Here is a 25,831-nt window from a genome sequence, read left to right on the forward strand (position 1 = left end):
AAGCAACCCAAAGAGGCACTGAGAGGAATTACAAAATGCAATAACTTTATCCATCAAATGCCAGCAAAAAAAAATGAGCTTTATGAGGCCACGTTGTGACTCAGTGGCATTACTCATGTGAGTAATGTCTCGCTAATGTGGAGGAAAAATGAAAATCCTCTGAGTTATGGCTCAGTGGTGGAGCTACTTCTGGGAGGACATGTTTACATGTTTCTAGAAGTACGTGTTTGTGGCTCCCTGGTGGATGAATCCTGGTTACTTCTGGGAGGACATGTTTACATGTTTTTGGGAGTATATGTTTATGGCTCAGTGGTGGATGAATCCTGGTTACTTCTAAGGGTGCATGTTTATGGCTCAGTGGTGGATGAATCCTGGCTACTTCTGGGAGGACACTTTTACCACAGGACAGGTGAGGTTGTGAACCCCTAACACACCACGTTGTGGAGCACAATGATCTCTGAGGCTCAGAAAGCACCACTTACTCTTCGGGCAGCAGGTAGGGGTCCAGCCCGGGGACGGGCGGGGTGGGCGAGCCCATCTTGCTGAGGGCCATGATGTGCTCGAAGGTGATGTCGGTCTGGGTGCCCACATCCACCAGCTGAGGCTCGTGGGCCTTGGCACGAGGGGCCCTCCTCAGCACCTGCACCACGATGGGCTCCTTGGCTGTCTTGAAGGCCTCCACCGCCTGCTCGTGGGTGGCTTTGGATAAATCCTTCCCATTGACCTGCGGGGACAAAGCAGCAGAGCTGTCAGGGACCCAGGCTCAGCTCCCAGCCATCCCGGCTAAGCTTTCACATTTCCCAGACTCTGCACTGCATTGGTATATAATTCTGAACTTCATACAAGTTCTCCTCACAGCTCAGGCACACAGAACGGTCTTTTTCCAGAACCAAGGACACCGCTGCAGCTTCAGCCCAAAAAGTGGAAACAACAAGGAATGGAGGGGAGCAAACTGGGAGGGTGGGACTGCATCACCTGGAGCTGGAACTGGACAATTAACCCCAACATTATACAAACTCCAAAACTTATAAAAGTATAAAAACTCATGACACACCATCCATCTTGGCTGCATCTTGGGCAGAGCCCTAGCTAGCCTTTTGTATTGCCCAAGGTGAGTCCTGTGAAGGCCTTTTAATAAATCCCTACTTTATTCCTTTAACTCTGCCCAGACTCTGTTCTAGGTCAGCGTCTTTAGGCATCACCAAGGTGTGAGCAGCCAGTGCCAGGAACCATCCCCACAACCTTGTGCATCTCTCATTTTCCCTTTTCATTACAGCAATTTTACAAATCCTTTGCTCTGCCTTTTATTTTGATAGATTTTTGGGCTCGCTGTTTGAGGTGAAGTACAAACCAGAACCCCATTTGTTTCTTGCAGATTAGAAATCCCTCAGCCCTTGTTCAAACACAACAAGTTATTGATTCTCCTGGAGTTTTTCTAGTTTTGGGTTGCTTTTTAGGCTCTTTGCCTTTTTGCTGAACAAAACCAAAACTACAGAACTATGTGTTTGTGTCTGATAACAATTTCTCAGATGAAACACGATGGTAGTAGTCAGTCACTGCAATAAAAAACTCCATTTTAGAGTAGTGGATAGAAATAACAGGAGACATGCCAGGCCATGGAACTGGGGGGCTGAACAGAGAATTCACACACTACACTTAATACACACTATAATCCACGTTTAGTCACATTAAAGTGGGGCACCTGAACGGAACATGCTCAGCACAATAACTGAATTTAGCCCATCCTTAACATATTGCCCAGGGCAAAAACCTGCCTGATATAAAGAGGGTTAACTTGAGTGCAGAATAGATTGAAAAGGCTAAACTCCTGCTGAATTACCTTGTGCAAGTAACACTTTTTCCTGCTGTCATCCTGAGTTTGCCTTAGAGAGGTGATGACACCGGGATTTTTGTGAAGCCGGCTGAGGGGAAGGTGTTAGCATGACATTTACATCACACAAACGCTTGCACTGCACACGATTGCTCCCAGTAATGCACAGCGTGTAAAGTTTGGCCTGGTCAAATTAAATATCATTAACTCGCCCAATTGAGCAGATTACTTTAAAACAGTTTGTACAGCTGTAAAATTAGGTTCAGCGTAATGTTTTCTCTGGAAAAAGGAAATGCTGATTATGGTTTGAGTTTTATTATTTGCTGCAAATTAAACGTTGCACATTTTACTGTGTGCATCCTAATTTTTTTTTTTTTTTTGGAACAACTAAACCCAACAAGCAATCAAAACAAAAGGATCTAAATTGCAGTGTATAATGTTTTTCAGAAATGTGCTCAGAATAACTCTTGAGCAGGAAATTATTTATAAAGATCCTTTCTCCATCTTCACAGTAAAACCTGGTAAAATCCTGCACAGGACAGATTTCCAGTTCATTCCCAAATGCTGTCATGAACCTGGATTACAGACACTTTAGTACAGGCCTGCATTTTAATTTAGGTTCCTCAGGACACTTTTATTTCTGCAAATCCATGGACTGGCATCCTCTTTGTGCTCTCCTATGCAATTGTTACATAAATAATCATAACTTCAAGGACAGGTTGATGTCATGCAGGGAACAGGCAGTAGTAGCTGCACTGTGTCATGAATTGTTACTACAGGAATTATGTCCAAGTAGTTTCCTGACTATGTTGTCTGCAAGCTGATAATGCCACAAAAAAGAAAAGGTGCTGCACTGCCAGGAAGAAGGACATGGGACCACATTTTAGAACTGGGGTGAGGAGCCAGCTAAATTTTAATCTAAACCCTCTCCTAGCTTCTTTCTGTGTAGAAATAGTTTGTGACTTTCTGGCATTCAGCTTCCAGTGAGTAAATTGATAACTCCACAAGCAGAACTATATTTGATGTGTATACAATTTTTAAGGATGGGTTTGACAGGATGGCAATCATTGATTACAGTGAAATGGAAGCATAAGTCACTGTACTGCTGTTATTGTGGGCTTCTTAACCCACTCCAAAGATAGGGCTGGGGATTTTGTCTTTAAAAGTTAGTATTTCTATGAGCTGTGAGAGCACCCACATCATGTTAGACAAACAATCCTCTGGACAGTAGCTGTCCACATGATGAATGGTTTTGGGGTCAGTCTGTGGATCCCTTACAAGGGATGGCTCCTAAACCCCAGCTGAGTGGAATCCTTTTAGCTCTGCAGGTTCCTGTTCTGAGCAGCAGCCTTGGCCACTGAGGTGATGCTGATCTATGAACTGGTCAGAACGGCCCTAACAAATGATGAAAGAACACACAGGGGCACAAAAATACACTTAGAAGTGCTTTACAGCAGGAAATTACGTTTCTGAATCTGGTTCCTAAAAAACCTGCAGCAAGTGCCACAATATGTGGTAAATACTGAGCAGTGAATAGTTTGTAATTACTTTTTTTTTAAGCATTTCCCATCTCAGCACACCAATAATATCATTTTCCATTACAGGGAAATAAGGATGGCAGTGCTAAATATTTGGATAATAAAAAGCAGTAATTCCCAAGTCTGCTTATGCATAACAGAGATAAATTGCTTTTTAGTCTAGAAAAAGTAGCAGGTATTGGTATTTTATTTTTAGCAGCACAAAAATGATGCAGAAAAGAAATATAGTGGGATGATCTCAATGGCCTGATTTCTGGTTGAGTCAGTACTTGTGGCTAATCCTGAGTTTAGCAAATAAGTGATATTAATATGCTTAGTTTCTATCTGGAAAATTTGTTAGAATTGACAAATAATTATTCCCAATGCTTGAAAGCCAATAAATGCATAATAAAATTAATACATTAATAAATCTGTGCAGATTTGCTTTGTTTAAAAAAAAGGGGTTTTAATATTCCTAGACTTTATTCTTAATGCTGCTGAATTGTGCTCAGCAATTTTTTTCCTTATAAACAGTTACATCTGAAATAACACAGAAAAAAATCCATGCACATGAACGCTTCAGAAGACTGCCAAAAACGACAAATATGCATAATTTCTGAGGAACATGCCATGTGACAGAGACAATGGGAACTTTCATGGCACAAAGGATGGATAAATTAACTTGTCTGGAAGGGTGAAATGCTTAGCTTTTGGACCTTCTTAGCATTGGAAATATAATGAATATGGAGAAAGCTGTGGATAAAATGCAGTGGCTGGAGTTGAACGAAGCTGAGTGGACTTGGGTGAAATTTGTGGTGCAGCCAGAGTGGGTTTGGCCACTGCATGAGTAGGGACACAAACACTCTGTATTAACACCAGACAGTGAATAAGGAAGGCATGCTTGAATTGATTTTTTTCCTTTTAATAGAAGCTATGCAATGATTATGAAATAAAATAGCATTTACAGTATTTTATGTTGTAGTATGTACTGTATGTTCTTCTGCACTAAAGTAGGCTGGAGAGAGGACCAAGAAATCTACAAAGGCAGCAAGAAATGTATAGATAAAGATGGCATAATCCTGTCTGGGAGGCCTGTGTCTCTCCTGGAAGTTTTAATACTTGGAATGAAAATAAAATAGTCACTTGAGCTTGATTTGATGCTCACTGGAGTCAAGGGGTGTTTTGCTTTTTCAGTGCCTCAGCTCAGGCTCTGACTGAGAGAGGATATTAACAGCAAATCAAGAAGTTATGAAGCATTCCATGGCCAAACAGAGATAATGGAAGGGAAAATGCTGCATGGTCAATGAAGGTGGAAGTGATGTATATTTGTAATTGAGAAAAAGAGAGATGGTGCCCAAAGGCAGAACAGGGGAAGCCATGGCACAAATCCAAACGGGTGACCCCAGCAAACAAACAGACGGAAACAATGTCTTCAACTCTCATTTTGATCAGGGAGCTCTCATTAATTCCTACACCCAAAAAGTAAATGGTCAGAAAAATAAGCAGGCATTAATGAAAAGAGGAATGAAAAAAATCTAATATGCTGTATCTGGCCCCAAATGGAAGCAGCAGAACTCCACTGAGGAACCCTAAACATCAGGTGGAACTGCTGAGGAACATCCCATGACAGCCTAGGAGGTGTGAGTACAGCAAAAATGTGGGCAGAGCTGGAGATCAGACTCCTCAGAGCCATGAAAAAGGCTGGAAATGTTTGAGTGCTGCCTTGGAGATAAAAGGGTGAAATCAGGCAGTAGGATCTTGGGGGGTGTAGGGTTGTAAGACCCAAGTGCACTCCTGAGTCTGTTTTCAAATCTTGCTCTGTTGGCAGCTACATATTAAGTACAAAAACCAAATAAATCAGTGATGATTTGTGAGCAGTGATGTTCTCAACAAGGAGAAAAGAAAAAAAAACCAGGAAAATCCTCATATCTCTTTAGGCTTGTGAATAATTTGTTCCACCTCACCAGGAGATGGCTTTCCATATAATTTTCCAGTGCTGTGAGTGTGTAAGGGTTTGGATATACATTGGCTTCTCTCTGCTGGAGCTGTGCAAGGCATTTGGCATCCCTCCTGTTGAAATCTCCTCCTTCTATTAATTCCAGACATGCCACAGTGAAATACCTTTTACAAGGACAGATTTTTCTCACGTTTTTATATTTATGTATGTTCTTTTCCTTTAACAATTATTCTTCTGAGAGGTTCCTGAGCCAAGGGCCACTGTTTAGATGCTAATTTCCTGAGGTCAGGATTGGCACAGGCTGCAGAGGCTGGAGCTTTCCAGCCTTCCCACAGTGAGGACAAGGCTGGACCTCCTGTGCAAGGCAAAGGGAATCTGCAGCCAAGGCTGGCATGGCAGAATTCTTCTCTGTTACTAGAAAACACATTCTTATTTTTGCTTGAGGTATGAGGCAGGATAGGACACGCTTGTGCTGTTACATAAATGTCATTTTATCAATAGCTGCTGTTTAATTATTGAGCAAGGTAAGTGATTTACATGCTTTATTTCTCTGGGTGGGAAGAGAAGGCTAATTAATTGTCACTTTTAAATGGCAGACATAAATTAGAGGTCTTCAGGTATATCAAAATATGTCACTTCTTTACAAGTGGACAAAACTTCCTCCTGGTTGCCACCAGTTCTGATTTTCTCTCCCTTCTGCCACAGAGCTTATGGAAAGCCCAGCTGTGGTGGAAGTAGTTAGTGAAAGGTTGAGAAAGCCACAAAACCCCTGTGCAGAACAGCTCAGTTAGAATTATTTTGTATTTTATTTTTGCAGCAATAGCGTGTGACATTGTTTTCTGGATGTTGGGAGCACACAGCAGAAACCAGACGGGGTTTCAGTAAATTATTTTTTCCCATTAATTTAGACTGATTTCTGTGGGTTTAATGCCATGAATGATAAACATTTGCATGCATTGTACAGCTTGCTGGCTCTTCTGTGCCTCACAAATGTCACAGAGAAAAAAACTTTTTTGCCTAAGAATGAGTAAGCAGCTTTTCTTTGTAGAAATTCATGCAAATCCTTGGGAAGTGCACTATAAAAATGCTAGTTCTGTTAGACTACAGATGCCTGTGCTCCATTTAAAATGCTCTTTATGGTCTGATTCACTCCTTTAGCAAGTTCTTAAGGAGTCTGCATACTAAGAAAAAGCAGCACAACTTTAAAGATTTTTATAGAAGCAAGAGCAGCAAAAAGCCTATTTTATAACCCCCCCCCCCCTTTTCCTCAGGAATTGGAGAAAAAAGGTTCAAAATACAGGTTAATTCTTCTTGCAGATCCATCTAATCCCTCTTTTATTTCCCTCATATGTACAGTCTCCCTCCTTTTCAAAACCCCAGAATTATATTGTTTAGTAATAGACTGTTTCCATGTGTGTGCATTTCCCTTTTGCCTTGAGAGCCATCCATGACAAAACAGTTCAGACCAAGGAAAAATTCTTTTCGTTAAGAGCACAGAATACATTTGTTCTCCAAACCGTTAACTTGCAAATGGAAAATCTTGGGGAAAAGAGCCTGGGAATAAAGGAATTTTGATTTTGCTAGTAATTAGCACATTTAGGTATTACCAAGGCAGTGCCAGGAGTGTCTGTAGCATACTAAGATGCTCTTGGTTGGGTTCTCAGGCTCTGCTCCTGTGGATCACTACTCCAAATAAAACCACAGGGGATTTGATCATTTTCTTCAATGAAAACACAGAGCAGTGCTGGGGCTTCTGAGACTCTTGGACTTTCACTAGAAGCAAAGTTTACTTGGAGCCCTTTTTTTTATTAAAGATGCATTAATCATGTTAAATGACTTTTTATCAGGGCAGAAATGCTTTTCCTCATTTTTCCAAGTGATCTTTTGTGCATCTTTTCATGGCTTAATAACCCAGGTCCATCTAGAACAGCCAGAAGTTTACAGGCCTCCCCTTTCAATGCCTCTCTCTGCCCCAGAGGGGGCCAATCAATGGGATCTCTGAGTGAGCTACAAATGAGCCATAAATAACCATGAATTACTAATGACTGGATTCAGCAAGTGTAATTACCCGTTTTCTCACATCCTCTGCTTTGTCCATCTCCAGCACTGCGCCTCCAGTGTGGCTCCTTGGGAAATGCTCCTGCCCTTCCCACATGTGCTTTTCCCAAGAGGCAAAACCTATGTCTACGTGTTCATCTAATACAACAAATTACAGATTTTTATCAATGACAGCTTTCAAAAAGCTGTGCATTCTATATTTATGTTTAAAATAACACACAATGAGAGTGAACAGCACGAAAAAGTTAAAACCCTTTTAGCTGAGGGTGCAATCTTATGTGAATTCAAACTGAATTTGAGCAGCATAAGAAAAAATTCCTGTCCTGAATCAGACCAAAGGCCCCTGCAGAGCAGCACCTTTCTCCCACAGAAAAAGGGAATGGTCAAAGACAAGGATTTGGAGGGAGCTTTCCCTGCTGTGGCCTTCCAGCACTCACAGTTTGGTAAGGCAATATTTAACACCATACCTCAATTAAAATCAGAGTAGTACAAGTTTCTGCTGCACAGACCAGCACTTCAAATAATACTGATATCATTTTAGCAGCATAGCAGGCTGTGCAAGCACAGCAAAAGGCAGGGCTGCCTCTGGAGAGCTGCTCAGGGCAAACAGACAAAAGGGATGCCTACAGAAGATGAAACACAGAACAAGTGAGTGATCTGCCTGAGGTCACAGCAGGGCACAGCACAACTCAGACCTCCCATGCCACCACCCAGGCACTGTGTTTAGCATCATTCTGATTCCCAGCACCCCGTTTTCACACTGCTGGTCATTGTTTGTAGCTTCTGAGTCCATCTTCCCACTCCCTCCCCTCTTCCACAAATGCCTCAGTGATGCAGGGCAGGGGAAGAGAAATTTTGGACAGCTCTGAAGATCACCTTGAAGAGGGTTACTGAAGCTGGTTCAGAGAAAAGATGGAAAGAACACCCTGTGCTGCCCTGTGGGAGCAGTGACAGATCCCAGAGGGTTTCTCAGCCCTGCTGCCTCAGCAGCTTTGCCACCTTGGGCCTTCCACAGGCAGAGCTGAAGTGGCTGAAGAACACCAACCTCAGGAGGGAGTCCCACCACCTCCTCCCTCTGTGCTGCCACGGCCATGAGTTCTCACAGTGTGACACTGACAAAGACACCTTCATTTCCCTTTGCTCCTGCCTAAAACTGAGGCAGTTACACAGATTTATCAGGTCAGACACAAGAGCTTCTGCTGAACTCTGAAGCACCTCGGCCAAATTTAAAAGTTCTTATCAGTTGTGATCTTCCAACATATGAATGATTGCTTTCTCTAAAATGATCTTCAGTTTTCACTTTGCAAGAGTGCACAGAATATTGAAGTTGCAAAAAAACCCCTCTTGCTGCACTTCTGTTTGTAGTTTTTGTTATTTTTTGGATAATTTTGATGTATCAGTGCCCAGTTCCTATGCCAGTGGACATCATGTCCAATCACCTCTGCATCCCTACCCTGGATGGACACAGAGGAGAAAACAGTGCCCTGATTCTGACCATTTGTGTTTTGGATGGTGGCATCTGGCTTTTTGCCTGAAGATATTCCATATTAATAAGAAGTTTTTCTTCAACTGTCACTGCTTAAATTAGTGAATATTGTAATATTTAATGTTTATGCATATTTGATATTATTTATTCTGCCCCTCTCCTGTCAAATCCCTGACTTGTGCCCAAGTTCCAGTTGGATCTGCTTCCCTTTACCCACCAAACCTCTGCAAGGACCAATCCAGTGTCCATGTAAGTGCAGAGTTGTCCTTTCTCAGTGAAAATGAAGCCTGACCTTTTTCCTGCATTATTAATGAACACAACAAAACACATTTATTGAATCTGCACTTTTTCATTACTCCATATGTTTCCTTTTTTCCCAGCCCATGTCTGACATGTGACAGTAGAGCTCAGAGTGATTGTCCCTGGTGCTTCTCCCTTGTGACTTCTTGCCACCTGCTTCGTAGCATTAAACAGATGTGTAAGTGTAAAGCATCACAAAACTCACCCCTTCAATCATTCATCATTTAAAAAAAATCCTAATAAATCCATGCTGTGGCTGAGCATTTTATCTGCCCATTGCAAAGATGAAAGGCACTACAGATTTTAGGAAGATTATGCAGCAGTGAGACATTTCACGTGCAAAGGAGATCAAATTAGGCATTTATATCACAGGTGACCATTAGGCATTTGTTTATTTCATATCAGATAATGTTTATGTTCCTTCAATGGCCAAAATATCCCTCTAACTTCACAATAAAGAATATCTTCCAGAGAAACCCTAACAGAGGCACTGCATTATTCATCATCAAGTGAAGAGGAAAATTTCAATTGCCAGTTTCTGGTAAATGTCTAATTAGGAAAGGGGACTCGTGAGCCACAGACAGGCGCCACGATCATTAAAGGGCAGTTTTCTGAAGATTATGAGTCTCCAGTCTGTCAAGCAGAGTTTTTCTACAGCTGAACTAATTCTGCAGTAGAAAACCCCGTCTAGAACAAAGCCCTTGGAATTAACATCTTGTTTAAGCAAACACATGACTACTTTGAAGTAAGTGTGATAGGTTCACAACTGTTATTGAGGTCGAGTTTAATGGCAGTGAAGTGACAGAATCAAACTTCAGCGCTAGTTTTAATTTCAGCTGCAGCACAGGCTGCACATACAGAGCACTCGAAGCCATACACTGTATTTCAAGTAGAGCAGCTCCCTATAATTGGCACCACCACTTTGGTCTTAACATGGAAAACTACTGAAACGTAGAGCAACTAATTCTCTGGCTGCCCAATTAAATTTGAGGGTGTGAAAAGCATATGTACAGAGGCAATTATTTCTGTTTTCCAAATCTTACAGTTTTGATTAGGTTGGTTTTTTTTTTTTTTTTTGAGCTGAATGTTTATTTTGGCAAGCTTCACTTTGGCCCTGCTTTAGGATAACATCATTGCTCAGTAGGTTTAAGTCTAGTTAGACTGTTTCCTTGAATTAGGCTCTCTTACTGATTGATTACTTTGGTCTCATTTTCTCAAGTCTGAACGTGCAAATGGAATTCTGATGGCAAGGGGGCCTGCACTGGTGATTAGCTCAGTGCAGCAGGTTTGTGTGGGAGTTCTGCTGGAGAACAGTGCCCTGCAAGCGATGCCACTGGAAGCTGCCAGTGGAAAACAGTGTTGGCTTGTTCCTCATCACTGCTGACCTCTCATTAGCACAGAATTTGTATCTGACCTTGCTGCTTATATAACCTTGGCCACAGAGCATCTCAGTCTGCTTTAAAACACAAATCCAGCTTGCCCACTATTGTTTTTTTACCAACACTGTCATTTTTCCATGTCTCAGGGACGTGCCAGGATGGGAACATGTGAGTGAGGCTTTCAAGTTTCCGACACGCCGCAGGATCATGGCAACAACTGTTTATTTATACATGAACTTTAGTATTTGTGAGGGGTGCCAGCTCAACAATCACGGAGCAGAATCTTCTGACCTCGGCTCAGCTGAACCAAGGGCAGAGGCAACATGAGCTTGTTTCCTGCCAGCCTGTCCTCAGCCTGGAGGGACAGCCTGCAGGCAGGGGCTGGGCTCTGTGCTCACCCAGCTCAGGGTTCTCAGCTGCAAGTGCCAGTTTGGATGGGCTGTTCTTATGGTGTCTTCCCACTGGGTGAACTCCATCATCCTAAATCCCAGGGAGCAGTTCTGAGCATTGCCCATGCGAGTTTAGAGTCATCTGTGATTTAGAATTCTGTGTTGACACGCTTGGAAATTCTTCCAGTGGAAGGTGTCCCTGCCCATGGCAGTGGGGCTGGAATTACAGGATCTGTAAGGTCCCTTCCAATCCAAACCACTCTGTGATGCTGTGAGGATTCTGTAAAACACTGTGTCTATTTAGGAAATGATTTCACTATGTGTTTACATCCCTTAGTGTGAAACAGGTACCAGGAAAGTTCCTTAAATTGCAGGCTTAAACTTTTTTTACTCTATTTTGCCCTCTCAAAAGCTCTATCTCAGATGACTCATTCTTCTGCAAGTTTCCTACAAGGGAGTTTACTTTCTGGTCCTCAGGAATTTTCACACAAAGGGAAAAGCCCTTATTTCTGTTATTGTTTATGTAGGAGTTGATGGCATTGAAAAAAAAGCACATCAGAAACCTTAAACACCCTCCCAATTTTCTGGTTTTCTTTCTTGCCCCTTCTCCTTCCATTTTCACAACTTTTAGTATCTTCTGAAGCAGATTTCCAGTTTAACCAGACACCCAAAAACCTAATAGTGTCTATTTCTTCATTTAATATGCTGTATTCAGCTGGGAAGCAAACCTTGGGACAGACACATCTGAGATGGGATATGCAGCCCGTTGCTGCCACACTCATCAGTGGTGACACTGCTCTGCACCAAGCTGCCACAGCCCCCTTTGTATTTGTACCACAAAGCATTGATATGCACAGCTACAACAGCCTCTAATGACGAGGTGTCTTAATTTGGTTTTTATTATGTGATTAAAGGTACAATAAGGTAAGTGCTCAACAAGAGGGAAGACCATTGTTCTGCATCATTAAGCTCACAGCGGCCCAAAAAGAAATTGTAGGCAATGTGCCAAAGCCCTTAATGAAGAGGATCTCTTTGAATTATCTATGGATGAGGAAGGGATAAAGCCTGAGCTCTGGTATATTTGATCCTCTTTGTGCTCACTGTTAGAGGACTTACAGAGCCAGCCGTACCGGACCTTCTGGAATTGTAATTTATGGAAGCATTAATTTCCCAGCCACACTAAAGCTCTTGGACTAATAGAGAAAGTGCAGTTATGTGCTATTATTAATTCCTTCAAGTGTCTTCTGAATTCCTACATCTTGGAGTCATGAACTTTTAAAAAATAAGGCTAAGGAGATTTATTTGTAAGGATGCTCAATATTCCCTAAAATCAAGTTATGCAAATTTTTGTCTAACTCAGATTTCTTAAAATAGCAATGCCTTCTTATCACATGATATTAGGGTTACATGGATGACACAAAAAACCACTGTAAGAGACATTTTCTGCTGTTGGCAGATTTTAAAACTTGTATCTCCTATATTCTGTAATTTTAAATGGCAGTGATCCTTCATCTCCCTCACCATTAAATTTTAGGTGACTGCTCTTGTGTGTAGGTTACATGAGGACATATTTTTATAGTTGTAGTGACATATAATTATCTGGATGTGCTCCATAAGCTATAGAATTCCCTCCCTCCTGTCTTGCGAAAGAGAGAAATCAAAGTAGACCCCTGTTAAAATAATTTTCCACAGTTATTTATATTCTAGAATAATCAGGGATTATAGTCTTAAATAATTCAGGTTTTGCTGTGTTAGAAAACCCAGTTTTACAGGATTACATGCACCTTTCCCTCCTGTGGAAACTGAGGGTATTCCAACAGTGTTTCCCAAAAGAATTCCATACTTAATGAGGAGCACTGGGCTCTCACACAGGCTGCAGCACTTTGCAGGCTGACAGAATCCTAAAACCAAACTCCTGCCAGGGATCTGCAGCTGCAGCCAGCACTGGATAGTTCAGTCATCTCAGATATCAGCAGGAACTGTTCCTGGGACTGATTTCAGGATGTGTATTTAAAGAATGCTGTCCTGCATCTGTCGGGAGATGTCAGTAAGTTGCAAAGGTTCTCTGCCACCTTCCCTTCACAACAAAAACTGAGCAAGCCCCTGGGCAATCACACTGCTCTGATCAGGGGCTGTCTGTCTGTCCTGGTTGTTGCACTCCCGAACGTGACTCACTGACAGTCCCCAAACCCAGACTGCACAAAACTTGTCAGGATAAGGAACGATTCCCACAGCCACTGCTGTGTGAGCAGAGCACTCACACAGCCCACACCTGGCCCCAGGTGTGCTGCTGCAGGCAGCACCTGCTTCTCACTTCAGAAAGTGCTTTTCACTGCCCGAAAGATCTCATTACCTCCCTCTAAAATTCCTGCCCCCATCACATGCACAGCAGCTTAGCAAGTGGAAGCGTGCTGGTATAAATAGAAATGACAGTCAACATGTCTTTCTATTTGCTCCCACAGGGTTTTTTTTATTCCGCAAAGCGTCAGCGTCCTTTGGGTGAGCGAGCGAGAATTAGATCACAACGACGTGGTTAAAATTTAATCACTTCCCTACTAGCATAACACACAGACCACATCTTTTATTCACTTTGTTGTCAGTGACATCAGGATCTGGGATCAGCTGCAGGTGGGAAGGCGGCGGGACACGGGATTGCTGAGCAATTCCCTCTGCCGGCAGCACGGAGCAGCGCTGGGAATGTCACCCAGCAGTTGTCACTTCTCCTAAACCACCTCAGGAATGGCAAAGGGTAAAAGTACAGCTCGAAGGATCTGGGGAGTGTCTGTCCACCCAAAGTCTTTGTAAAGACAGCCCAATCCACCTTCTCAGTACTGACTACAAGTGTATATGTCTGTAAACATTTCCAGGGAGATCTGCAGGAATACATCCTGAAACACCTGGCCATGACTTTTGCATCCCCCTGCCTCAGTCCAAACTGCACTGTAGTTGTGACAGAGTAAGGAATTTCAGAGGCACGCAGAAGGAATGGCAGAATCAGGAAATAAAGTCTTTGCAACAGAGTTTGATGTGTTAATAGACTCACAGAAAACTTCTCAGAAGGTTCACATGAGTAATTTGGTATAGAAAGATCTGCAGGGCAGTAGTTTTAATCCGCTGTCAAATCTGTTAGCTGGTGTTTTCACACAGCAAGGTGCAACACCTACAACAACGAGCTATGAACTCCCAGTGACAGGCACCCACAGACCAGAGCGAGCACCACCGAACACACTGCACACAAACAAGTGGCTCCAGGTACTTGAAAACAGGTACAAAACCTTCCTGGTGCATCTTTTCCACTTGTGCAAGGAGTGTGTGACCAAGCCACGATCCTTGACAAGGAATTTAACCAATATACAATGGAGAAATGAACACTGTCTTATTTTGTGAAAAGTTTCATGTATAATAGCTGCATTTAAATATCTGATGTTCTGCACACGGGAAGATAGAGGCTACAAACATAATCATTATCACACAGATTTCAAACAAGGCAAACTCACTTTCATTACTAGTTCCTGATATTCCACCTTCCCTGCCCTTAACAGTACCCACAAACCTAAGAGAGAACACCTTGAGAAAAGAAATCCAATTCTTTACCTGACAAACTTCATACAGCAACTTGTACTGCTCTTCCGGCTTCTGCAGAGTGCACAAACTGCATCCCATCTTTAAACTCAAGCGGCAGAATGGATCCTCCTTATTCCCCCGAGCAGCCAGAGCGATGCCCGCGGCCAGGGCGCATCCAGGTGGGGCTGGACCCGAAGTGGGGCTGGACCCGCACCTGGGGCTGGACCCGCAGGTGAAACGGGACCCGCAGGTGAGGCTGGACCCGCACCTGGGGCTGGATCCACACCTGGGGCTGGATCCACACCTGGGGCTGGATCCACACCTGGGGCTGGATCCGCAGGTGATGCTGGACCCGCACCTGGGGCTGGACACGCAGGTGAGTTTGGACCCGAATCTGGACCCGCACCTGGGGCTGGACCCTCAGATGATGCCGGACCCGCACCTGGGGCTGGACCCGCAGGTGAATTTGGACCCGAACCTGGACCCGCAGGTGATGCCGGACCCGCTGCCGGCACTGTCGCTGGCAGCCCCGCGGAGCTCTGCCCGTCCCCGGCTCGCAGCTCCCTCCCTCTGCCTCTCCCGGCTCCCAGGCACGGCTATATACCGCCACTCATGCATATTAATCAGCCCTCATTGACTATTCATAACAGACAGTGATACACAAGCTATAATTGCCAGCTATGACAGCTGAAATTTCTCTAATTAACAGGCAAGTGCTTCAGTAGCAGGCATAATAAAGGACACTAACAATTTTGTAAAGCATTTTGTAGCAATTACAAATAAACACGACTGCGTTTTACTACGGTCCCTCAGGATAATTCTTCCCACATTTCAGCAGGCTGGGAGCAGGGTTTAAACGTAAGGCACAGTGAAATGAATGCCGTGGTGCAGAACTCAGCCAGGGTGAAGTTGAATATGCTCAGTAGCATTTATTTCCCTCCTGGACTGTGGTGCTATTTGAGAGCCTCAGTTTTACAGCAGCAGCTGACTGAACTGCGTGTTTAACAAGCACAACAAGAAAGGCATCTCTGTCCCTGAAAGCCTCCACAGCCTGGCTGCAAAGCAAAGAAGATATATGTGCATGTATGTGGATTTAGGGAAAAAAAAAACCCAACAAAAAAGAGTGTCATGTACTAATATAGATTAGTTTTAGATTAATATGTATTCCAAGTGAAAAATGGCCATTTATGCTACTGACTCCCATTGTGTATTTGACTGGTGTAAATGACAGCTTCACATATTATCTGTGATATTAAAAATATAAACTTTATGAGATTATAAAAATATGTACAATAAAATCATGGCATTTATGAGTACTCAGCGTTTGAGAGCGTAGATCTGCATTAAACCTGTACCACAGATGTAAAGGATAAGACAGCAGTGAACTGCCCAATGAGCTAGAAAAGTACTCGTAACTCACAGGCTTTATGGATATTTTCCAGTCTGTGGGAAGCACTACCTTGCCTTGGGAGTGTTGGTCGACCGTAATTTTCCCAGTTGTTTAAGCATTCAGAAGGGGCTGCATTTTTACAACCTCGCTGCAACTCATTCTGCCATAAAGAAGGTGACAGAGCAGCCAGGAGTGAGACCAAGGGTGCCATTCCCACAGGAACTGCAGGGAGAGCCTGGATGGATCCTGGCCATGCTCATCTGGCTGGCTTTGACTATTTGTTCAGTGAGTTTCTGTGGATGACAAGGGGAGTGTTGTGCAAGGACCATCCTTCCTGTCCAAACTCTGCACACAGGTGCTTGCTGCAGGGATCCTGTGGAATACTCAGCTCTTGCTACAATGGCACTGACTCACAGGTTGCATTAAAATGTTCATTATTGCAATGCAGTTCATGCTTTAGTACACCTTTAGTAAACTGAGACTGACAAGAAGGGGTCCCTTGACTCTGAGACTTTATTTTGGTAGCAAAAATTGCCTGCCTACAGAAAGAAAGGAGACCTTGTTTCAGTGGTGTCCAGCAACAGGACAAGGGACAATGGGCACAAATTGAAACACAGGAAGTTCTATCTGAATATGAGAAAAAACTTCTTTATTGTGAGGGTGGCAGAGCCCTGGAACAGCTGTCCAGAGATGCTGTGGAGTCTCCTTTTTTGGGGTTATTCAAAACCCACCTGGACATCATCCTGTGCAACCTGGTCTGGATGACCCTGCCGTGGCAGGGGTTGGACTGGATGACCTCCAGGGGTCCCTGCCAATCCCACCTGTGACTGAGACCCCTGCCAAACACCCAAAACAAGCCGGAGCTTTATCCCTGAGCTGTGGCTGTGCTGTTTCTCTGTTGAGAGAACTGCTGCCATGGTGGCAGAAGCTGCAAGGTTGGAGCAAGGCAGAGGAAGCCTGGATGTTACTGCTGCCCTGAAGGAATGATTCAGGCTGTCCCTGGTCAGATCTGCCACTCAAAGACTGCAGCTTTTCCAAAACCCGGTTGACAGTCAGAGACTGTGGATCTTGAACAACTGGAAAATTCTTGCATGAGGGGACTAGTGTTCCCTAAAAGCAGAAAAAGATGATGATGATAAGTGAGTTAAATAAAAAAAACCTCAGACTCTATGGAAATTGTAAAGAAGTTTATGGCTTTGATTAGATAATTTTTTGGTTTTGTAATTCGATTAAGCAACTTGAGGTAAAGCTTCCAAAAATGTTGTCTGTGATTTTGGTTTTCTTAAATGCAATTAAGTTTCTTCTTAAATACTAGATGCCATTTAAATAAATGTTAGTGTTCTGTTCAGGTGGTTGAGGTCAGTCAGGATTTGGTTTTTTTTTTGTTTTTTTTTTGTTTTTTTTGGACTAGCACGCAGCTGGATCTGCTTAGAAATAAACCAGAAACATGTGGGATATTTAATTTCCAGTTTCAACGGAAACACACCTATTTGTTATTTCCCTATAGCAACGTGATAGACTGCAGGAGATAATGTTTCATCTGATTCAGAGGGATAATCCCTAAGTCAGGCCAGGAGAATAAGCCCAGCAGAAGACTTGTTTTGATGTGTGAGTGGAGGGTCCCATAAATGTGATGTTTGGGATTCTCCAGCTGACACAGCCCCTGGTAAATGAGCTGCTCCTGGAGCCAGGCCAGTGCCCATCTCACTGGAGATGTTTCCATTGTTGAAACATAACTTGCATCTCCCCTATTCATCTCATAGGCAAAAATAGTAGCACTGCCTCGAGTCAATATAGACTGGTTTTTACAGCACTTTGCCAAATTTTAAACATTTGGGCTGTAAACTTGTGTTCTGGGCTTTGTCCAGTGCTGATTTCTGCCTTAATGGTACACTTGAGCTGAAATTTCAGTCATTTCCAAGAGTAAGATTACAGGGAGAAAAAAAAAAAAAGTTTGCCTATGTTCTGAAATTCTGGATGCTTTCTTTGAGAGGGGTTTCAGTATCAACATAATTTGAAAGGAGAATTTGCAGTTTGGCACCGGGATGGTTTGCGTTGTCCCTGTGAAATCTGCTAAATTTGGTCAGCTCCTCCTAAGCTGTTGCAATTTGTGTGTTCTCAGCACAAAGTCGGGGCGAGCTTCCAGTTTAATTCCTGAGAGACTTTAAAGGAGTTCAGTGAGTGGTGCCAGGTCTGAGGAGGCCAGCTGCGTGTCCTAGTGGCTCTTTGTGAGGTGGGAGGGTGGATTCCAGGAACAAAGGGATGCTCTCTCTGCTCCTCATCCAGGCAGGGAGAGCCACCCGAGCTGCTGGGATGGGCTGGATGTCAATTATGTGACTTTTTAAATAACATATTGACCAAAAAGCCTTACAGGAGCCCTCATCAGCACCTGCTGTACCTGGGGCAGGTAAGCCCAGGCTTCCCGGATCAGGCAGCTCGTCCTGGGATCTGTCACCAGCGCTAACGATGTGCCATGTGTGGTCTGGCCAGGGCCACAGATAATGAGCTTAACCAAATGGACGGCAGTGCAGGGTTTACATCACGAGTAATGGCAATGTCAGAGTGGTCCCAGCTGAATCTGAGCAATCCAGGCTGAATGGGAAGCCAGCGAGCCAGCTGACTGGGAACAATAGGAAATAGCCTTTGAATACACAAGGTGCCAGCGAGAGCTTTCATTAGCATTTATCTAGATTACTCACTGCCTGCCTGCCTGCGTGTGACCGCGGCTGCGAAACCCCCTTCGCCACAATACCTGGCTCCCACTATCAGACATTCGCTTTTGTGTCCAGGAGCTAATTCCCAGGGAACAGGAGAAGGTGGGAAGCAGCCAGACTGCCACCACAAAGGGGAGGGCGCTGCTCTTGTCCCCGAGGTCCCGGACAGACAAGGAGGGAATGCTGCCACACACCACATGTGCGGCTCTTTGCTTTTTGCACGTGTCTTAGCTTCAGTTTGCAGCTACAAACCTAATATAAATTTTGCTTTTCAATGTTTGATTTATTCCCTGATTTATTCCCTGATCAGGCCTGCCAGGTGCTGGCAGGTAAGGGGAATGCACAGGAGGCTGATGCACTTCAGGTGTCCTGCCTGTGCACGGGATGGTGACTCAGAATAAAGGGGGAAATGAAGCGCTCATGAGCGACCTGCACCCTGGAGGGCATCATTATTAGGGAACTCAAAGGCTAAAAAGCACTCTCTGCCAGCTCTTCGAGGGTAGGGACCGGCTGTGCCAAGGGCTGGCTCTCGGACAGCAGTTCCCACCAGCAAGAATAAACTCGTGTCCTTTGTGTGAGGAGCAGATGGCACACAGCTCCTGCTCGGAGCTGGCCACACACCAAACCCGGCTCCTAATGCTGGAGTGGCTGCGATACCACTGATGGCTTGGCATTGTTTATTTTGTTTCTTTAAATGCAAGTTGGCTTTCCTACTCTGCAGTGACTATTTAACATTGTATTTCTGTACATATACTTAGCAAGTTCTGTTTAAACAAGTGATTCCTATTTAAGCGGCGTGATTAGGGAAGGGTTTGCTTAATGTATCAATACTTTAATTACTTTTCTTGTTTTTACAAATATTTAAGACTTGTGAGAAACAAAAGCTAGGGAAAAGAACAGCTGTGACTTTATAAATAATTCTTGCTTTGGTGTGTTAAATAAACAGAAGTCATGGAACTGTACAGATTATGGTTACCCAGAGTGGTGTGAAAGAGAACTGTGTTACACAACCATACTTCAAAGTTGAGTATCTGGGATTTTTCAAAGTGTGAGAGGTGTTTTTTAATTATAACCATTGGGTTACCTTTATTAAAGCTCGAGTGTCTCTGCTGGGAATGTGTTCAGACTGAGTTCTATTTCCCTGTGTTTATTTGAAAATGTTCAATAATACAACCCACTGATAGCTGTGAAGCGTTGGGTTCTTAATAATACATGTAATTAGCGTAGATCTAATTTAAAAATACCCTTCTGAAAAGTTCTTTGTTGAATATGTGAAAGCAAACCAGGGTTTTCTATGGCATCGTGCAGGCACAATAATTAAATACACACTCTAAATATAACAGCAAAAAGATCTCAATTCTGGTGGGTTTTTTTGCATGTGGGCATAGCAATCTGCCTATGCATTGGAAGCTTCAAGACTGAGCCAAAATATTTAAACTAAAACATACCACAAGAGAGGATGTGAAAGCAAATGTAAAACTTTGGCTTTATTCCCATCAGTTAATGCTGAAGTCTTGAGATCCTTATTTGCTCCACTTAGCATCTCTGAAAGAGTTCCAATCCTCAGAAGTAACTTAAATGAAATGATACTTATTGTTAAATGGCTGAAGGAACTGCTCTGTCCTTGAAGCTCTTTAAAAGTCTGATGTTTCTGTAATTTATGCCACTTGAGGAAGGCAGTGATGCCTCAGGAGCATCCCTGCACCATCCCTGTGAGCTCTGCAGGGCCAGCAGATCCAGCCCCATTGTGTTAATTCAGTCTCCCATGAAGCAGAAGGATGAGGTCAGAATAGGGTAAATAACTGTTTAACGTGGACTGAGACCCTGTGGTGGGGAGAACCAGGAGAGCTGACCCATGGACCAGGGAACTCCTCCTCCCCTGGGCTGCCTCTCTGGGTGTTGCTTGCAGCACTGCCAAGAGGTCTTGGCCAAAGATGGAGACAAAAGGTGATCCCTGAACCTGGGGATGTTCGAGCTGGATTTACAGTGATGGCACTGGGAGGGAAGCGGGTGAAACAGGGTTTGAGTGATGAACTCATCAAAAAGGGACTGCTCTTTCACCTAAGCAGATCCAGCTCCAAAACCACCAGCTGCCAGCCCAGCAAAGCCCACCTGAGGGAAGGACCTGGAGGCAGATCACACTCCTCATCCTTCAGCTCAAATCCCCCATCCCTTTTCCATTCGTGGCACAATGGAAGCAGCCACTGCGAACCACAAAGCCAAGAGTACGGAAGGCAGGCGAGGAAATGAGAAAATCTGATTATAGGCTGGATTTGTGTTCTAAAAGCTTCTTCCCTGATAGCTGAAACCTCAGCTTCCTCACAAAAAAAGCATCTTTGATTTCCTGGTGTTGATGCTGCAACAGCCAAACTAATCTCCGTGATTTTTTACGGGTTATTTAACTGGACAGCTTCTACTTAAGAAGAATGACAAATTTAAGCTTGCACAAATTGTCACTTTTTACATGGTGAAAAGTGCTCTGGTTATTGTTAGCAGTTACAAGAATATGCAATAGCAAATTAGGAAGATTTAAAGGAAGAAAGTGGATAATGAAAGTACACGAGTGTGGAGTCAAATGTTAGTTCTACACTTGTGTTTGTAAGGTTGACATGTTCGCAAATCTGAAATTACTTGCAGAGCATCAAGCATTTTGATTTTGCTGTAAAATATCACTTTGGAGAGACAGTATTGGTAAGCACAGGCTGCTCTGAGTGATGGTTATTTCAAAATAAGAACATTTTCTGTAGAAGTGATAATCCACTTTTAATAATCTCAGAGCATGCCAAATGATTCGGTGGACTTGAATGCTGCATAAAAACTATTGACATAGTACTTCATCTTTAAAACTGATAGACACGCGCCCCAAAAGCTAATAAAGTTCATTCTAATACAAACGAGGAAGTAAAATAGTATATCATAGCCTGTGATAGCTTTGGCTCCTGATCATATAACTGTAGCCCAGGGACAAAGAAAATTGAAGTGATTTAGAAAGGTACCCAGTAGGATATATCTGATATTAGGCAGTTTGCTGAAGCAAAACAGTAATGTCAGAGAGATACAAAGGTGTAAAATCCATTTGACTGTGTCCAAGTGCTTCTGTTCTCTGACCTTAATGTCTCCAGATGAACTCCCCTTAGGGTCAGCTGAATAATGCTTAATAATCTATGGCCAGAAACTGCCAAGACCTGCTAAGGATCACAGTCTTCACTTCTGTGTTTTAGCTACTGTATTCATTTTAAGAATTTTAAGCCATTTCTATTTGAAAAGATATTATCTTTCATCTCTCAGTTTTTACTGCTCCACACTTAATATGAAACAGAGCAAAACAGGAATGCCATCTATGGTTCATTAGGTTTTATATTAACCACCCGATGAAAAGAATATGTGGGAATATTAAGTATTAATGGTAAATGGCAGGACTTGCTGATATGTTTGCCTTTGTTTTCATTTCTAGGTTCAGGTGGACAATGAGGGGTTTGATGGCCATTTCTCAGCTAGAGCTCCTGTGCAGGGAAGGCCCAGGAGACGAGCAGACCTTCAATGAGACAGGATTTGAGTCTTTTAGGAACAAAGGAAATGTAAGTGTTCATTTCTGTCTTTGAAGTTGGGAAAGATGTGTTCTCACTGAAGGAGACTGGCATTATCTCCAGAGCTGGTGTGTGTGATTAATTCCACCGTGGGCTCTCAGAGGGGACAGCAGGGACTCTGCTGGGGACGTGAGGCAGCAGCAGAGTCTGGGCTGCAGCACAAGCACAGCAAAAGCAGAGCAGGTGTGTGGGTGAGAGGAGAGGAACAGAGGGAAACGGGGACTCTGTTCCTGGCTGCAATCCCAGAGCCAGGCTGTGTCTGTGCTGGGAGCTCACCTGTGCTCTCCCAGCACCACCAACCTTGAAACCAGGGGAGGATACAGCAGCTGGCTCAGGTCCTGCCCGGTGCAGATTGCCATTGTTTAGCTCATGAAACACACCGAGAGTACACAGCAATATTTGCTTCCCATTTACCCTCTTTGCAATGTAATCTCACCAGCCTGTGGAATTGTAGTGATGCTGGTCCATGTCTCGTTTCATTATAAAATCAATCCTATTGCAAAAACATTGATTGGATAAAAGACATTCTAAGTATTAATGCCTTCTCTGACACAAGAGGGACACTTTTTATGCTTGGCTCGTCTTGAACAAGGAATTCTGGTTCAATGAGGAGTCACAGAAGCATTTAGGCTGGAAAAGACCTCTGAGGCCATCAGGTCTGAGCATTAATCCCTGTTGGAGGGCACATAACTCCCAATTTTGTTCCTTCTCCAGGTCACATCACCTGGCTTTATCATCAGTAGCAATGGAAGTGATTTCCACCTGTTATTAGCACTGTGTTTCTGGGAAGTCCTGTGAATCAATGTTTACCTTAATGAAAGACATAAATTACCCACATTGGTAATTTGTATTGGCCAACTGCATGGAGTTATCCCACAGCTGTACTTCCTCTGCCACTTCTGCCTTTAAAATACACATTCTGATAAGCAGCATTGATCAGGCAGTATTGAAATGAATACACAGATATAAATATTTGATAAAAGAAAATGCAAAGTACACAGGGAATCACAACCCAGAAATTATCATTCCTATCAGAAGACACAATCACTAATCTTGTCATTTCCAGTGAAACCCCAGAGCTGCTGGTTTTCCCTAATAATCCAGGAACTGCATTCCAATTTTCCTGAAGACTGATGTTTCTCTGCATTTCTCTGCAGAAACAGACCAATGTCCTTGATAAGAATTTTACAGACAGAATGGAAGTCAGAATGCAAATATTAATTAATGAGATTATCTAGTAACAGAAAAATAAGTGGTTGTGTTTCTTTGAAAGTTGTATTATGTGTCTAGAATTTTCATCCTGGTGGCTGCAGCATGAAACATGGGATGCAGAACTCGAAAGTTTGTGTGATTTATGGTGTGACTGTATTTATTCTAAGTATTTTTATGGTTTGAGTTGCAGTTTGACTGTTTTGGGGAATAGATGGGAAATAAGATTTCAATGACATTTCTTATCCCCTGCCTATCTTTGTTCTCCTCTGCTGTCTCCCAAATTCTTTCTTTTCAAATTATTTGTGCCTGTTCTGACCATGATGATGACAGAAAACTCAGACTCTGTTTAGGACACAAAGGTACTGGACTGCACATGCATATCTAGAGGCACAATCCCTGGGCTGGGGGGAAGAGACTGTTTCTGAGAAACACCTATGAAAACATTAATTAAGTCACAGATGAAGCCCAGATGATGGGGCTGCCTGCTTAAACACTACATTGGTTGCCAGGATGATGATCAACACGATTTTCTGTGCTATTTAATTTTTTTTTTCAGTTTCTTGGCTGTAGTTAGAAGGTTATAAACTGGCAGGCATGTATTCCTAAGACTTTGAAATTCAAGTTGCTCTCTGCTTTCTTTGAGTTTCATGTTCTTAGCAGAGGAGAGAAATCACAATAATTACAGCTTAAAATAGTCTCATTTCATGGTGTGGCTAACAAGTGAAACTACAAGTAATGATGTAATCTAACATGTCAAAAAAGAAAATGAAAAGAGGAGACAGAAGGCAGGACGGAGCCAAGGGATGCGATGTGCCATGTCATCTTCTAATTAACTAACTGATCCTTTAAACTGTCAAAATCAGCCAGGAAATCCATGGCCCAGTGTCTTATTAATATTCATACTGGGCCATGAGAAGCTCTGATTCCAGTCCCAGTGGTTATAGTTAAACATTAAAATAATAATAATAATAAAAAAAAAAGCCTGGCTACCCAGGAGCATCACAGGGATGGGGAAATGCAGGCAGGCCACCCTGCTCCCCACCCTCTGCTGGGGAACCCTCCCAGGCTGCACGTTGGTTTCTGGATTATTTGGGGGGTCGTATATTGAAAAATAAAACAACAAACCAATTATTTTTCCTCTTGCTATGAGCTGCCACATTGTTAATCACATTAAGCTCCACGTTGTCAAAGGAAAGAAGGATGCATGGAATGTTTTGCAACATGAGCCCATTTTTAATTTTTGCCCACACCAAAGGAATATGCAGTTAATAAAGCCTGGTTGTTTGGAGGAATGGGGGAATTCATTTTGCCATGTAGGATGCAATTCAGGATTGTTTTTGCAGAAATCTGGGGCCCACAAGAAAAATAATCTTCCATAATCTTCTTATAATGCAATTATTCTCTTACATTTCAGCCTGCCAGTCTCTTCCTACTCCCACTAAGCAGTTTCCTGAACCTTGAAGTCTAAGGGAGCAGCTGACATTTGGTTTCCCCATTCATTTTCTGTTTAATTCTTCATGGCAGGACAATGCTTTAAAAAAAATAATAAAAATCCTCTCTGCTCTGAATTACATGGACTATTTTGGGGCCCACTCTGCCATAGACAGGGATGTGCCTGTGTGCAGCAGGAGATGGGGATGGGGAGGTAATTCAGCACCTTCTGAAGTCAAAAAGGAGTTTTGACATCAGCCTTTTACAATTAATTTCAAGCCCAGACTATTTTGAGGGCAGTTAATCCCGTTTTATTCTTGCCATTTCTAGCTGTGCATGGCATAGTAGAAAGCAATATATTATGTAGCCCTTTATGGCAGCATGATCAGTAAAGGAGTAGCTGAGCTGTAAATCACATGCTGTACCTCTCAATGAAAAATAATTAAATTGTTGGAATCTCATTAATTGATATCCTTTATTTAATTGATCCACTAAAGGAAAAATATCTTGGTTTGCCCCCCTATTTCTTCTGTTCTTTTCCCTGCCCTTGCCAGTTTCCTCTGATATAACTTTTTGCAGTTTGACAGGGCACTTAGAGGAAATAAAGGCCACGTTTCCCATCTCAGCCCCTGCTGCTCCTGGGAATCAATTGAAGAGAGGATTCCCTGGAATTGCCCTCCTGCTGCTGTGGCTGCCCCAGCACCACCCCAGCAGATGGATTTTGGGTTCTCACCCCCCAGCCTGGTTTGTGGCAGCTGAAGGAACTTCCCCTGGTTTTCCATCGGCTGTGGAGCCTGGCTGTGCCCCTGGAGCAGGGTCAGAACATCCTGGGATAGCACCAGAACTGCTGCTGAGCTCTTGTCTTCTTCCCTGCCCATGGACACACAAACCCTGGGCCAAGTCCTGCACCAAAACATCCAAGCTGTGCCCTCAGAGAGCTGGGATTTCTCTGGGAGCCACTCAGGGCTTTCTCACTCCCCCCAAAAAAATTAATCTTCAAGCAATGCTATCAACCC

General features: G+C 43.3%; 1 protein-coding gene across 2 annotated transcripts in view; it reads right to left on the reverse strand.

Moving 5' to 3' along the window:
* PDZRN3 (PDZ domain containing ring finger 3) overlaps positions 1-25,831 on the reverse strand; it is a 130,409-nt gene that overhangs the window by 14,945 nt on the left and 89,633 nt on the right. The window contains exons 1-2 of one of the 2 annotated variants that reach the window (XM_064433091.1): positions 14,512-14,713; positions 483-724 (exon numbers count right to left, since the gene is read on the reverse strand). In XM_064433091.1, the coding sequence (XP_064289161.1) occupies positions 483-724; positions 14,512-14,580 (311 nt within the window). In that variant the 5' untranslated portion in view covers positions 14,581-14,713. Of the gene's footprint in view, positions 1-482; positions 725-14,511; positions 14,714-25,831 lie in introns of those variants that run through there. The other variant, XM_064433090.1, reaches the window with a different exon arrangement.

Source organism: Passer domesticus, chromosome 9, assembly GCF_036417665.1.
Source record: "Passer domesticus isolate bPasDom1 chromosome 9, bPasDom1.hap1, whole genome shotgun sequence".
Classification (NCBI taxonomy): domain Eukaryota; kingdom Metazoa; phylum Chordata; class Aves; order Passeriformes; family Passeridae; genus Passer; species Passer domesticus.